The sequence below is a fragment of the Microtus pennsylvanicus genome, chromosome 11 (assembly GCF_037038515.1).
Source record: "Microtus pennsylvanicus isolate mMicPen1 chromosome 11, mMicPen1.hap1, whole genome shotgun sequence".
Taxonomy (NCBI): Eukaryota; Metazoa; Chordata; class Mammalia; order Rodentia; family Cricetidae; genus Microtus; species Microtus pennsylvanicus.
In genome coordinates this window covers 46,547,825-46,563,058 of record NC_134589.1, presented here as the reverse complement: position 1 = coordinate 46,563,058, position 15,234 = coordinate 46,547,825, and the positions used below count along the sequence as shown (strand labels likewise).

At 53.1% G+C, this 15,234-nt stretch overlaps 1 protein-coding gene across 2 annotated transcripts in view; it reads right to left on the bottom strand.

Moving 5' to 3' along the window:
• Sgsm2 (small G protein signaling modulator 2) overlaps window positions 1–15,234 on the bottom strand; it is a 41,475-nt gene that overhangs the window by 11,178 nt on the left and 15,063 nt on the right. The window contains exons 3-15 of one of the 2 annotated variants that reach the window (XM_075991669.1): window positions 10,979–11,141; window positions 10,533–10,694; window positions 10,198–10,265; window positions 9,958–10,103; window positions 9,564–9,698; window positions 8,972–9,096; window positions 8,573–8,640; window positions 7,616–7,776; window positions 7,340–7,466; window positions 5,537–5,671; window positions 1,496–1,649; window positions 451–515; window positions 223–368 (exon numbers count right to left, since the gene is read on the bottom strand). In XM_075991669.1, the coding sequence (XP_075847784.1) occupies window positions 223–368; window positions 451–515; window positions 1,496–1,649; window positions 5,537–5,671; window positions 7,340–7,466; window positions 7,616–7,776; window positions 8,573–8,640; window positions 8,972–9,096; window positions 9,564–9,698; window positions 9,958–10,103; window positions 10,198–10,265; window positions 10,533–10,694; window positions 10,979–11,141 (1,655 nt within the window). The remainder of the gene's footprint in view (window positions 1–222; window positions 369–450; window positions 516–1,495; window positions 1,650–5,536; window positions 5,672–7,339; window positions 7,467–7,615; window positions 7,777–8,572; window positions 8,641–8,971; window positions 9,097–9,563; window positions 9,699–9,957; window positions 10,104–10,197; window positions 10,266–10,532; window positions 10,695–10,978; window positions 11,142–15,234) is intronic. The other variant, XM_075991668.1, reaches the window with a different exon arrangement.

The following is a 15,234-nucleotide window of genomic DNA, read 5'->3' as shown; positions in this document are numbered from 1 at the left end:
GAACCAGTCCTGGAACTCACTCTGTAGACCAGACTGGCCTTGAACTCACAGAGATCACCTTCCTCTGCCTCCTGAGTGCTGGAATCAAAGGCAGCGCCACCACCGCCCAACCCATACCATGTTTTACCAAATGACCATTCAGTTTGGAGCAGGCAGCTACAGGTAACTGTTGCCTCCCAAGACCCCGCCCACTGCCTCTGCCCTTGGAAGCCCGGTTTGCACCTTTTTGTCCTTCTGATACTTGCTCCACACATCCTTGGTAAGGCCACCTGAGGCCCCAGGGGGCCTGTCTGGTGGGATAATGTTGTGATGCACCAGTGCTGACAGGTGGGTCCTCACTGTGGACAGGTGGCGACAGTAGGCCAGCCCTACGACGGGCAAAAAGGAGGCTGTGACTGAGATGCTTCCCCACCCCCAGCCCCTCAGAGCCCCACCTCGCCACACACTCACAGCCATAGAAGGCCCGGGACACAATCTGCCTCTTCATGCTCTCACACAGCAGCCTGAGGGGCAACCTGTGGAAACATCCTGGCTCAGAGGGGGCTGACACTGTGGCTTCAGGGTGCAGGGGCTGTGTGTGTGGAGAGTGGGGTGTACAGCTTGGCAGTACAAGACTGGCCCCACCCTGCCGGCCATCCTTCATGTTGCTATTGGGGGCCCCGACTTGAACTTTGCTCCAGTGACTCTTTTTTTTTTTTTCCTTTCCAAGACAGGGTTTCTCTGTGTAGCCCTGGCTGTCCTAGAACTTGCTCTGTAGACCAGGCTGGCCTCCAACTCACAGAGATCCACCTGCCTCTGCCTCCTGAATTCTGGGATTAAAAGGTGTGTGCCACTACCACTCGGCACTCCAGTGAATCTTGATATCCTTATCTGTAAATGGAGACACTTCAGGGACCCCAGAAATGGCAGGTTAAAAGTGAATTACAGGTGAAGGGGAATATTCAGGCAATGGGCCCAAAGTGTTCCCATGTTGCTTCATACAGGGTAGTACCAAGTGTTCCCAGACACACAGCCTGACAGTGGGACGATGTCCAGAACAGGAAGGTGACCGGAGTACGGTACAACCCTGGACAGTCACATGGTCCTCCCCTGCTTTAGGAAGGAGGTGGTATCACCCCATTTTGCAGGGGAGAAAACAGAGGTTTAGAAACACAGAAGTGGCCCGGCAGTGGTGGTCCAAATCTTTAATCCCAGCACTTAGGAGGCAGAGGCAGGTGGATCTCTGAGTTCAAGGCCAACCTGGTTTACGTAGTGAGTTCCAGGATAGTCTGAGCTACAGGGTGAGACCCTGTCTCAAACAAAACAAAAAGGAAAGACAGAGGCTCACAGAGACTCAGCAACTTGCTGATGTCATGTAGGTAACATAAATAAGATCCGAATCCAGGTCTGTCCAATTTAAAGCGGCCACCCTGACATGCCAGGAGGAGCTTGTAAGGCCGGGGGATACACGTGGCTATGCACTAACAGGAGGCTACTCCCCGTCCTTCCCACTCACCTGTCAGGAACACAGCTGCAATGACTGGGGGTTGCGTATGGGGAGCTACTGGAGGAGCAGGAAAGGCAGGAGGAGCCCTGGCTACACAGGGGCTCTAGGTGCCAGGCCGTCAGGCTGGGTCCAAAACCCTGCATCTCAATCATGTCACCAGCATCTGAGGGCAGGAAGGGGCCAAGGTCAATGCCTGGTAGGCTTCCCCCCCCAAGTGCCCTTGCAGCATGCCCAATGCCCACCTCTGCCCAGAGCTGCAGACGAAATCACCCATTGGTGGAAATTCATGAGGTGGTGCCTGCCTGGCTGAGAACCCAGGGATGGAGACAGTGGGAGGGTGAGGGTGCCTGACACTGTCCAGCTTCCCCTGGAGAAGACAGAAGGTGGCTTTTTCCATGTAATGGAATACTTGAACTGAGTTGTGGGTGATCTGTGTGCCCACCTCCACCAATACCAGAGGACACATACTTTCCCAGAGGAAAGGCCAAGAAGAGCAAAGGCCTCCACTAGAGAAACACTGCCAGTTAGCCCTGGCCTTTCAAGGCCCAGCCTGCTTCTCTCTCAGACGCACAGGAATGTATCTGGAAGCCTCAGTATCAATGACCAAAATCCCTGAGGGGACCTCAAAGCTATCTGTCTCATTACCCTGAACCATCCAGATCTAGTGGCCAGTGGCTAAGTAGGAACAGTGCTTCCTGCCCAAACCAGACACCCCGAGGCCTGCTCTGAGGGCACTCAGCTCTTGTGTGAGCTGGAATGGAGGGGAACTTCCCAGGGTTGGCAGGATGGAAGTAGTGTCTGGGCACGTGACCCCAATGGTCCGACACATCAGTCACAACTGACCATGTGCAGCGTCATAGACAGAGCCTTGGGCATGTCTGTATGTCTGTAGATGGCGCTGTCTCTGCCATCCCTGGTGATCTAAATTAGAACTGAGTCAAGACTCTTGAGAGTTTTTAGGGCCAGAGTCGGATAGAAAACTGTTCAGGATGAATATCCGCCAGGAGCCACAGAGATGAAGCGCAGTGAAGGTGGGAAGAGAGAGACTGGTGTCACCTCGAGGGAGGGAGGTGCAGGGAGAGTGAGGGGTAAGGAGCTCTGTGTGCTGAGGTCTTTCAGCAAAGGTTCTCTAGGTAAACCTGGCAAGAGATCCTGACTCCCCAGTCTGCAGGCCCAGGCCTTGTGATTTTGGATAGCCAGACTCCAGCTCTGGGTGTGCCTTGGTGGAGAGGGCTGAGCAGATTTCCCTCCAGTCCCCTCAAGGGCTGCCCTGCCTTGTCCCTCCCAGACCCACAGGTAGGATTGTGTCAGCGTCTGGCCCTTCAGCTCCACCAGGAGGTAAATTAAGGGAATATACTTGGTAGGGGGCTGCGGCTCTGGGAGTGAGGGGTCGCAAGCCATGCTGAAGACTTGGGGAAGAGCAGGGAAGGATGGAACAGGTAGTGGGGCTGGGCACCTAGCTCATCTGCAGCAGGCAGGAAGTCAGTTGCAGGAGGAACCAGGGTGAGGGGTAGAGGTGGGTGGGTGGGGAGGAATCAGCTCAGCCAGGCAGGCAGCAGGCAGCAGGCAGGGATGGCGACAGGCACAGAGGGTGGAGGATGGGCACAGAGGGAAACAAGCTCATGCCCAGAAAGCTGGGCCCAACCAAGGCACATCTCCTGGGTCAATGCTCTTCACCTTAATTCTCCAGGAAGGAGCTGAACCAGACAGCTTTGCACACGCTACATGTACTGACAACCCAGTGCAGACAGCTGGAGCTCTGGGGTGACGGGTGAGGGACTGGTGAGGCAGCAGGCTGGACAGGGGTCTGCTGGGTCAGCTTTGACTCTGCCCTCTCCTCTGAGCATGAGGAAAGTATAAAGCAAACACTCAAGGTGGGCGAACCCCACAGCCCCTAGGACTCCGAGTGAAAGGTGCCTGGCCTGGAGCAGAATTAGAGTGAACAGCATCTCTGCTCGGTAGGGGGCAGTGGGAAACGGAGGGGGGAGGGAAGAGACCTGGCCGCCCCGCCACTTGAATCACATGCACAAGTCAAGCATGTTGCAGGCCTGAAAAAGCAATGGCTGCAGAACTCAACAGTGTTGTCATTATGGACTGGAGTGTAGAGGGGAGCTCCCATCCTCCATCCCTACTCCTCACTTCCCTAGGGATCTTCTTCTCATACCTATGCCCTTCCCCCAATTACTGGGAGCACAGGGGATAGACTGTGGGTTCATCTAGTCCCTCAATTCTACAAAAGGATACCCAGATGACTTCCAAGGCCTCTGAACTCCATGAGCTTGGAAATTTGATCTTAGACGCTTCAGTCCTAATACTAGTCAGTGGGCTTTGTTTTTCTTCTGAGATCTCAAGTTGCCTGGGTTAGCTTCAAACTCATGTAGCTAAGGCTGATCTTAACCTCCTAGACCCTCCTCCCCTACCCACAAAGTGCTGCGATTACAGGTGCGTGTGCCGCTCCACCCAGCAGTCAGTGGCCTTTCTACTGCCAAGAGGTTGGTCTGCAGGGCAGTGAGTTCAACGGTCCCACACTACTCAAGGCCAGTTAACCCATAAACAAGCTGTGTTGTTCAAGTCCATGGCACAAAGAGCCAGGTGGCAAGTGTGTGTTAGTAACCTAAAGAGTTGGGTATTCCACGGCCTACAGGACTGGGAAGGAAGGCAGACCTGTGGCAGGAAGAAGAGCAGCTGGCAGGACTGGCTGAGGGGTGCTGGGTGTGTTCTGAGCCATGGGCCTGGCTGGCAGGAATAGGAGTCATTATTACTGGTTGAGTGACTTGGCTGTGCCCCTTAGCAGAACTCTGTAGAAGTGTAAGGAGAGAATTAGAAGGAACAGCATCTCTGTAAGGGGTGTAATATATTAGGCTCCCTCTGTAAGAGCGAGAACCAATTAACTTTGTGGCATAAACGCGGTGGGGACTGGGGAACTCCCTAGCATCCAAGGGCTAGCCTAGTCTCTGCTTCTCTGTCCAGCCTTCCCTGGAGCCCTCTCTAGCCCTCATAGAACCCTGGTTGATGGTTCTCCAAAGAGTGGGGCTCCTCACCAAGACAGCTGTCTTAAAAAAAGAATTTGGTGGGCAGATAAATGCTGAGACAATACTGTGCTGTGCTGTTTCTAGGGAAGGAGATCCCTGCCACCATGAATGTTGGGGTCCAGAGTACAGGACACGCAGGTAACATCACTGACGTGATACCTAGCACCAGTGAGAAAACTGAGCCTGGAGATGCTGAGATACTTGGGTTTTTTTTTGTTTGTTTGTTTTTGTTTTTCGAGACAGGGTTTCTCTGTGGTTTTGGAGCCTGTCCTGGAACTAGCTCTTGTAGACCAGGCTGGTCTTGAACTCACAGAGATCCGCCTGCCTCTGCCTCCCAAGTGCTGGGATTAAAGGCGTGCGCCACCGCCGCCTGGCTGAGATACTTGTTCAAACCCATACAGTGAACCAGCGGCATGTGGGGCAGGGAGCCTGGACCTGGACCCCCGTGCTAAGTATGTCTAGCTTCATGCTCAAGTAGCAGGTCTTCATGCTAAAGCACTGTAGCCCTCATGCATGCTGGGAAGGCCAGTCCTTGGGGGGTCTCTTCTCACGATGACCCTCACCCCTTACCTGACCTGTCCAGCTCCTACCTTTACCCTGTCTTGCTAAGTCAGAGTTAGAAGCATAGAAGTAGCTGGCCTCTCCTGTCAGCAGGAGAGAAAGACAGACCACCATCTGGCGTCTGCAGGGCGTGACTGGCAGGAACAGGGAGCGGCTCTGAGAGCCATTCAGGCCCCCAAGCGGGTCTTCAGAGAGCCTGCCCTCCTCCCCAGTGCTTTCTCAGGATAAAGCAGCTCTCCTCAACCAGAACCATTTGCTCTACACGTCCCCTCTTCTTGCCAGTACCTGTCTGGCCTGCCTGTGTCCTCACTGATCTGCCTTGTGACGAGGAAATGGCCCTGCGTGCAAGTCCCCCTAATGCCAACACTGCTGTGTGAGCCGCTGCAGTGGGTGGCAAGTGGGCCCAAGGGGGTCAGGGTAGAGGACGAGGTGAGTCGGGGTGGGGAGGGATAAAAACCTTTCATCAGATTGGGAGCTGTGAGGTTCCGCGAGCAGATCATTGAGAGCATCGCGTGTAGTTTATCCTCCTCTTCCTCATCATCGTCCACCGAGGCCGCACGGCTGGCCGCTAGGTGGTGGTAGTTAATAGTGACTGCTCAAAGAGAATAGCGAGAGAGGCAGAGGCATGAGGACCCTAGTCCTGGGCAGGAGAGACCATCGGCCCTCCTGGAGGGGAAAGGTGTGGAGAACCTGCAGGGCCTTGAGGAGGGAGGGGGTGGGGGCGGGGTGGTCTAAGAACCTTCTGCTGGTTATCAGGAGAGGACGAGAGGCTCAGGGCTAAGAGATGGCTACAGAGCTCCACTGTTTGAAAGGGTCCTCTCTAGGAAGAACAGAAGAAAGGTGTGTATGTGTGTGCATGCATGTGTGTGTGCGCGCGCTTGCATGAGTGTACCTAGAAGATCACCAGTCCTGACTAAGGTTGGCTAGGACTCTGGCCAGATGGATCCCAATCTTTCTTTAGCTGCTGTCATGGTCAGGCTGAACTTGACTTAGAGACAACTGCAAGCCCCTCATTTAGAGCATAAATTCAACCTTACTCTTTCAGGGTCCCCTCAGAGCCATCCTTGAGGGGTGGGCGTCACTCAGCTGAGTTTCAGCTCCTGCTGCCTAGCTCACCCTCTAGGTAGGAAAGAGGGCCTTACAGTGGTGTGACCAGAATGGAACGTGTCACGACTGAAGGAGGGAAACAGGCTGCAAACCAAAACCAAGCCAAGCCTGGGGTGAAATGCCAGTCCACAGCACCGTGGCTGTAACTCACTGTTTCTTGTCTGGCACATCTGGGAGGAATGGAGGCCCCCAAGCCCAGGTCCTCCAAGCCTGAGGTGAAATGCCAGTCCACAGCACCGTGGCTGTAACTAACTGTCTCCTGTCACTGCACATGTGGGAGGAATGGAGGCCCCAAGCCCAGGTCCTCCAAGCCTGGGGTGAAATGCCAGTGCACAGCACCGTGGCTGTAACTCACTGTCTCTTGTCTGGCACATCTGGGAGGAATGGAGGCCCCCAAGCCCAGGTCCTCCAAGCCTGTTGGGCCATCTGTGCTTACAGCGATCTGCATGAAGCCTGAGTCATCTGCCCATCAACAAAGACGTGTGACTATGGACAACTCTCTGGCACAAGTTAGGAAATGCAGGGAGGGGTAGGTGGTCTGGGTGGCAACAATCACTGTGGACTGACAGAGTCCCTGCAAGTCTGATACAGAGAAATGGAGTCACCGAGCAGAAAGAGCACCGATGTGGAGGTACTTCGCCATAGACGCCCTGAGGCCCGGGTGCACTGTGGGGCCCTCAGAGCCCAGCCACCTCAGATTCCAGCCCTCAACATCCGCGCTCTAGGCTTCACCCTCTCCAGATGCAGCCCCTGCTTCTGCATCAGGAGTTGGCTTGAGGGCTTTGGCTCTGGAAGTGAACCTGCACTGTACCCAGGCTGGTTTGTCGAGGCTAGGTGGTGGGGCTGAAGAGGGCTGGAGAGTTCGCTATCTTTTACTTCAGCCTGGAGAGGAATGGAGAGTTTCCCACCTTCTATTAATATTTCTAGTCTTTCTGCATCATGGCATGAAATATGACTAAGGAACTTGTATGGTGATGCCTGGGTCTGCTGAGCTGAGAGCCTCGGGGTGACTTGGGGGAAGACAGCTAGGTACAAGACAGGGATGATCTGCAAGTTAAAGTGATGAAGCCCTTGTCTTAACCTGCCTGACCCAAATGACACAGTGCTTCCACACACCCTGAGCATTCGTCACAGGGAACGTGGGGACACTCACTGTGCTCATGCCTGTGCCCAGGGTAGATGATCCGGAACACATAGTCTGTGGCCCGTCCTACACCGAGCTCCTCCATGTCGACCGACCGTATGCTACTGCGTTTCCGTAGCTTGGGGAAAACCTTGCCCTGTGGAGGGAGCGGGGGTCAGCTTGTCCAATGCACAGTCCCACCCAAGGTCCCACCCAAAGCTGTTCCTGAGAACTGTGTGCTGGAAAGGAAGAGAGGAGGCCTTCCTTCACCCTGCCCTGCACCCAGAGCCTCCCCTGCCAAGGTACCTTTCCCTGCTGGGTCCACAGCGGGGGCTCAAGCTGTCCACGAGGCAGCAGCCCATTCTCCAGACATGACAGAAAGGACAGCAGGTGTCCTCCCTGTGGGAAGTGCAGTGGCGGCCTCTGGATGCCATCCTGGCTCACCAGCACAAGCGTGCCACCGCTCTCTGGTGGGGGTGAATGCCCGCAAGTGAGGCTGGGGCCCTTCTTGAGACCTCCCGACCCCATCACCCTGGCCCGACTGGTGAGTTTTCCCAGGCTAGGAAGGAGGGTAGACAGGCTAGAACATGCCTTGGGTGCTTCCCTCATAGGAACAGCAGAGGCAGCCAGAGGGTTCAGGGGATAAAGATGCCCACTGCAAACCTAACAATCTGAGCTTCATTCCCATCCCTGGGACCCACATGAGAGAGGTGACTCCTGCAAACTGTCCCCAGGTCTCCATGTGTGTTTTGGTGCAGGTGTGAATGTATGTACTTACACACATACATACACTAAATAATGTCCAAAAAAAACCCAAAAAACAAAAAACAAACAAATGAGGCCAGAGAGTTTGGTTTAATGGTTTGTTGCTTTTGCAGAGGACCCAGGTTCAGTTCCTAGCACCCATATGGTTGCTCATAACTATCTGTATTTTAGTTCTGGGGCCCCAATGCCCTCTTTTGGCCTCCATGGGCACTAGGCATACATATGATGCATACACACACACACACGTAGGTGAAACATCCATACACATAAGTTTTTTTAAATAATTTAAAAATTAGAAAAATGAGGAGAGTGGGAGGGCTGGGAGTGTGCTCAGTGGTAGGACACATGCTTAGCCAGATAGTGCCCTGAATCTGATTCCCAACACCGCAAAACAAGGACACTGGGAAAGACACAGTACGTCTGACAGACCCGATGCACAGTGCACAGCAAGGAAGCACCGGCCCTCCCTCCCTCTCGGCCTCGGTCGAGCAGACTCACTTTGCTGGTGGCAGTGGATGCAGACGATCTGACTGAAAGGCACCACCAGGGCATAGTCCCAGTACACACTGAAAAGGAATCATAGGTGTTACTATGCTCTAAGACTTGCCTCTGTCACCCCCTGGAACTGTGTTAAAGACAGGCCAGCGCTGTCCCTCTAAGACAGAGCCTGGAATTCTTTGCCATGCAGCACCCGGCTTGTGCCAACCCCTCCACGGTCAGGAGTGGCTCAGTCTCAAAGGGCTTGGGAATCACTCAGGCAGCCTCTCCCTGTAACTCTTGGCACTGAATGAGGAGTAAGGCTTGGCCCTTGGAGCCTTCTTTGTTTCGCCATCCCCTCCCTGGAGCCACGCTCCCGTTCCTTTTCCTGCTTCCTGAGAGCATGTGTAAAACCTCTACCTCTTTTCTAGCTCCGAGTCCCCAAGAGTCCCGTTCATGAGTTGGTTGGGAGTCCACTTCAGGGTCAGGTTCTCTGCAGACTGGTGCAGGGAGAGGTAGCCAGGGACCGCCTCCATGTCCTCCTTCTATAGGGAAGAGATACACCAGAAAACAGACAACATGGGCCGGAGAGTCTCACTGGATGGCCCATGAGAATGAGCCCAAGAGGGAACACATCAGGCCAGCAATGGAGTCCTGGGGCTGAAGGCTGGGCAAAGCAAGGATGAACAGAAGCTTCTCAGTTGGCTTAGTGCCATTGGCTCTGTCCTGCCAGCCTGAGTGCCAGGTGTGCCACTGGCCAGCCACACCCATGCTGGGCATTCACTCTGCCTGCTGGCTGCCATCCTAGGCCTGGACAGCCCGGGTTTCGCTAGCCAGAACAGATGTCATTCCTGTCTCCTGCCAACTCCAAGCTGGGCATGAGTCATATGACAACACAGGATGGGTAGGATGGCATTCCCTTCTCTCTGGTCAAGTTCTGTAGCAAAGAAACTGGTTCTGGACCTGCTAAAGAGGGCAGTGAGGGAGGACTGGAGGCACAAAGCATTCCTACCGGCTGCACCAATACGTTATTCTTGCCGTAGAGCAGCCGAGTTCTCGAGTTCTGGTGCAGGGACTCCACATACTCTCGGGCGCAGGCAGCTAGCCGGTCTTCAGAAGTACCGCCACTAGAGTGGCGCTTCCGGATCTGCCAGGAAAAGACACGGCTCAGGGCCCACCCTGGCAAGGCGGTCTTAGGGCTGGAGAATCTTCAGGCTCCCATGCACTATGGCCCTCTCTAGCTGACTCTTTGCTACCCTTTACTCTCTAATCAACAGTAGGCACGGGCTACTGGCATTTATGCAAGTCCTAGCATAGACAGAAAGTTCTCTTAGGTGGCTGCTACTGGGGGGCTCCTAGGTATAGTCCGAGGAAGTGAACACAGAGGTGGGGAGAAGGATACTAACCCCCAGGGCAGGGCGCTTTGCTGGGGAGTCCTGGCGATTAGCGGGACCCCGGATACGATGCCTCTGGACTAGCTCATCAGCAGAGGGGTCAGTCCAGTAGTGATCAGCTGTCTTGAGCTTTGTGTATTCCAAGGCACAGGGTCCCACTATGGAGACAGGGATGGTTAATCAGCTGGGGTTCTTTCATCACCCACTCCTCACCCCATTGAACAGCACAGGCCTCTAAGTCTTCAAGCTCACCTAGGAGACAGGCCAGGACTGGGCCAAACACGGGGTCTGCCAGTAATGCTTCCTTCTCATAGTACTTGCTGCCAAGAGGAGACAGAGACAGGTGAGTACCAGAGCTCCTGGACCCAGGCAGCAGAAGCACGCCCAGGGATCAGATTCACGTCAGTCACCAAAGGATGAGTCAATAGCATGAAGTGTTGTAGGGTTCTTGGTGAGGTCTAAATTCTTGGGGTGCCAAAAGAGGGCGGGAGGCATGCCTCCAGACTGCTGCGGGCTATTAAGAATGTAGAGGGATGAGGCTGAGGTGGACCAAGGAAAGGACCAGTGCGGGGGAGGTAGGCAGTTACCTGCAGTTTTCGGCCAGGTACTGTACAACCCTGTCCAGAACTTTCTCCATGAGTGCTGTGCGTACCCATATGTGTTTCAAGGCCTGTGGGCTGAGAGCTGGGGCCTTCCCGCTGGTTGAGCCCTGTTTCCGAAGGGCTTCTTGGCTGCCTCCTGAGGGTTTCCTGCAAAGAGAAGAGGGGAAGGTTTCAGAAGCACAGGCCCCAGCGTGGTGGCTCTGAAGTGACAACAGGAGTTCAGTGTGCGTGGGCTGAGATAGGGAGCTGAAGTAGGGAGACAGGGTATGGAATCTGCAAAGGGCCAACCCCCACTCTCAGGCTGGCCCCTCGGCCAAGTACCTGTACAAGACAGAGGCCAGGAAGCCACCCTTTAGGCAGGCTGTCTGGAAAACAGTAAATGCCAAGGATAGAGTAGAAAGGATGTTGGGAGGGGCCGGCTCAGGCCTCACCTGCCCTCTGCTTGTTGTTGCAGCTCCTGCACCTTGTGGCAAATCTCTGCAGCCACGGGGCATGTCTTCCCTACTTTGGTGAACAGGGCTGCCATCTTGTCACTGCGCAGGAAGCCAGCGGCGCGGCGTCTTAGCTGATGCAGGAGGCAAGCCTCCACAGCACCTGGGCCACAAAGTCAAACAGTATCTGAACCTGGGTTATAGGTTACCCTACCTGACCTTCTCTACTCTCCCAGAAGCCTCTCAGCCAGAGGAGGCAGAACTCAGCAGTTTATCACTGAAGGAAGCCCAAACATCAAGTCAACCTCCTTGTTCACACTGTGCCTTTTGAATTCCTTCTGGTAAACTTGGATAAAGTGTTAATCCATTTGAGGAAGGAGAAATCCCTTTTGCCTTGGAACCACAGTATGCCTGTAGAGAGGCAGGGGCTGGGGCAAGCTTTGAATTGTGCTGGAAGTAGGACAAAGAAATATATCTGGACCTCCCTCCAAACTCTCCATCCTGTCCTTCTGCCCCTAAGCCCATGGTGGATTTGCAAAGCTGTCACGTGCCAAGCTGCTCCTCTCCCTTGCCTGGTGCACACATGCCTTCGGTATGCAGTGCCATCCCAGTGGGCTGTGAGGAGCAAAGCTGCTCACTGGAGCAGACATGAATGTCTCCGCCTGACCACAAGGACAGAGACGGCACATACAGGAAGAGGATGCAGAGCACACGCGGCCCAGCAGCCCTTCCTGAGAGCATGGTGACGTGGTTGCTAAGGAACAAGGCTCTGAGGAAGCTGAAATATTGATGAAGCTCTGCTCTCCCAGAAGCCTCTTGATTATTTATGAGCACAGCAGCTGAGAGTAAGAGATTTTTCTCCCTTCAGCACTTGAAGGACTCCCCTTGATTCATTCATGTTTTCAGGCGCCATGCTTAATCTCTCCCTCTGGATCCTGCTTACTACTGAGACCCCACAGGAAGGAAAGAAGGCTTGGCAAGGAAAAGTAAAGAGCTGGCCTTGGCATGTACAGATTCTAAAAACAGTGGCGCACATGTGTGGTAGACAGTGCCTGGTCATTACTGAAGCCAAACTAAGCAGTCCTGGGGACAGAGAGGTAGACAGCCTAGGGTCTAAGATTGGCATAGTGACTCCATGCTTCTGGGAAACCTGGTAGCTGACTTCATGCTCTAAGCCCCCGCTTTGTCACCTGTGCAATGGGGTAGACTTCTTAGGACTGGCTTGATAACATGAGATGTCATGTGAAACCACCCCCTTACCCACGATCTGACTATGGGGAGCCCATGTCTGTTCCTGACTCCTCACCCTCCCTGTACAAAGGTTGTTCGATAGCCAGTAAGAGCCAGGGTGGTAGGACCTGGATGCATGCGAGGACCACGGGTTGCCCCATAGGTGGGTAAAAGTGATGTTTTCTTTGATGGGGAAACTGGGGCTCTGTCCAGGTTTTCTTTTCAGTTATTTAGCTTGAGCATGTACACCTGTGTTGAAGCCCTAAGCGGAAGATGGATGCCCTCCTCCATCACTCTTCACCTATTCCTCTGAGACACAGTTTCTCCCTGAACTCAAGGCTTATGTTTTCTAGAAGTGCTGGTTTGAATGAAAATGGCCCCCATAGACTCACAGGGTGTGGCACTATTAGGAGGTGTGGTCTTGTTGGAGGAAGTGTGTCGCTGGGGGCAGGCTTTGAGGTTTCAGATGCTCAAGCCAGGCCAGTGTCCCTCTCTCTTCCTGCTGTTTCTCAGCTAATTCTCCAGCACCATGTCTACGTGCATGCTGCCATGCTTCCCAACATGACAATAGACGAAACCTCTGAACTGTAAGCCAGCCCTCAATTAAATGTTTTCCTTTATAAGAGTTGCCATGGCCATAGTGTATCTTCACAGCAACAGAAACCTTAACTAAGATACTAGACTAGGCTGAAAGCTGTCCTCCTGCCTCCACTGTCTTAGAGACGGGCCACAAGCACACTCGGAATGCCTGGCTAGTTACATCAGTGCTGGGATCCACACTCTGCTCCTCCTGCCTGCACATCAAGTGCTCCTAGCTGTCTAGCTGTCGGAGCCATCTATCCTGCCCCAAGATTGATTTGGTTTGTTTTTTGTTTGTTTCTTTTTGGAGACAGGGTTTTTCTGTAGCTTTTGGAGCCTGTCCTGGAACTCACTCCATGGATCAGAGTGGTCTCACAGAGATCGCCCTGCCTTTGCCTCCCAAGTGCTGGATTAAAGGTGTGCGCCAGCATCGCCTGGCTCCCAAGATTGTTTTGATTAGCACAATCAGGACCTAAAACTTGGACTCAGGAAATAACTACTAATTTATTTTAAAGGCAAAGTTTCATGAAGCCCATATTTTTCTCAAATTTGCTAAGGTAACAGAGTCTGGCTTTGAACTCTGAGATCTTCCTGCCTCCACTGCCCAAGTGCTGGGATTCCAGGCACGCACCATGTGTGGCAAATAATTACTTCTCAAATTGATATTTTCCACCTGTTTTTCTATCTTCATTTAAGCTGCTAATAGGCAGTTACTGTTTTCCTATAAAGGATTTTTGTTTGTCTTTCTCTTGGACTGAAGTCAAGAAGGGAGGGGGCCCTGCGGGCTTCTGCTGGCTCAGTGACAATACCCCAGGGGTCGGAAATGGGCAGACTTCTTGCTCCAGCCTTGGAGGCCTTTGTTTTAGAAGCACATCTTTTCTTTCCCAGGGTGGTCCAACATCTGTGCACATGTGTATGGAGACATGGTGTCACTTAAGTATCAAGCATACAGGAAATCTCTGGCTTAAGTGTTCACGTGCTCCACCTCACGGCTAACCCTGCTCTCTGGGATCGTGTGGCCCTGAGGTGTCCAGGTGAGTGTTTCCAGCCTCAGTCTTTCAATCTGGGGCTGCTGCAGCTACAGATCTGTGTTTGTGGGAGGCTAGTCACCACTTCCTGATGTTGAATACGCCACAGTGGCAGCAGATAACACCAGTCCTGCAGGAAGGCATGTGCCCCAGTGATGCTACTAATTGTGAGGATAATGAGTTATTAGTCTTCCCACCTTCCCCAAGCCACTGCAAACACAGCCAGGCTGGGAGCTGGGGAGTGGCCACCCCATTGGCATCGCCCGCCCTGCCAGCAGCCTTTCAGCACAGGAACAAGTTCTCCTGAGAGCCAGCAGAAGCAGAGCTCAGCAATTAGCACAAGGAGGGATTGCTGAGGGAAGCCCAAACAGAACGCCCATCGCCTGGTTTGCACCGTGGCTCCTGAATTCCTTCTGGGAAACTCAGGCAAACTGCCAAGCCATGTCTGGGGAAAGAGGAATCCCTCTCACCCTGACAGTCTTCAGGGACCTGTGAGGCCAGGTGTTCTTGGCCTAGTTCCATACGCTCCCTCGTCAATGATTGCCGAAACTAGAGAATCCTTCCCCATTCCCACAGCAGAGATGAAAACGTGATTGTGTGCAGCATGAAGGCAAAATAATAGTGATTAAAACAGAGAACTATTGCCTGAAGGGGCTTGTGGAGAGGCTTCTTGGGCTCCAAAAATGCATTGAAATTATGTATAATTTGAATGTAAATTTCTGGTTTGTCTTACAATGCTTAAGTGCCCCTATGCTCCGGGTATGGAATCAATGACTTTCAGCTTCTAAAAGAGGGTCCAGACTCCAAAAGGATTAAGAATCTTTGCTCTGGTTCTTAAGTTTATTTATTTGTTTATTTAGTCCAGCAAGGTGACAGTCTTTAATCCCAGCATTCGAGAGGCCAGGGCAGGCAAAATCTCTGATTCAAGGCCAACCTGGTCTACATAGTGAGTTCCATGGTCAGCCAGGGCTAAGTAGTAAGACCCTATCTCTAAAAAAGAAAATAAAACCTATTCCTTTTATACTTATTTAATGTGTCGGAGAACAACTTGCACTAGTCATAATCAGACTAGGGGGCGCACATATTTACCTGCTGAGTCATTCTGCTGGCCCCATACTCTGACACTTTTGAGTTGGGTAGAAAGTCAAACTAGATTCTACCTTGTTCTGAATTTGCTCCCCAGGGAAGGCCTTTTACAGACAGACTGAGTAGGACACTGTGGAGCCCCATCCCCCTGGGGCAAAGATAAAGACCTGTGTGACCTCATGCCCAAGGACATCAGGCAACTCCAGGTCCTCACTGCCTGAAACCTGTCCCTGTTGTAGGGGTCATACAGATCATCACAGGACTAAAGTACTAAGCTGCAAGGCGGTCCCCCTGCAAAGTGAGCTGTCTGAGCTCTGGGCATTCAGCCATGGA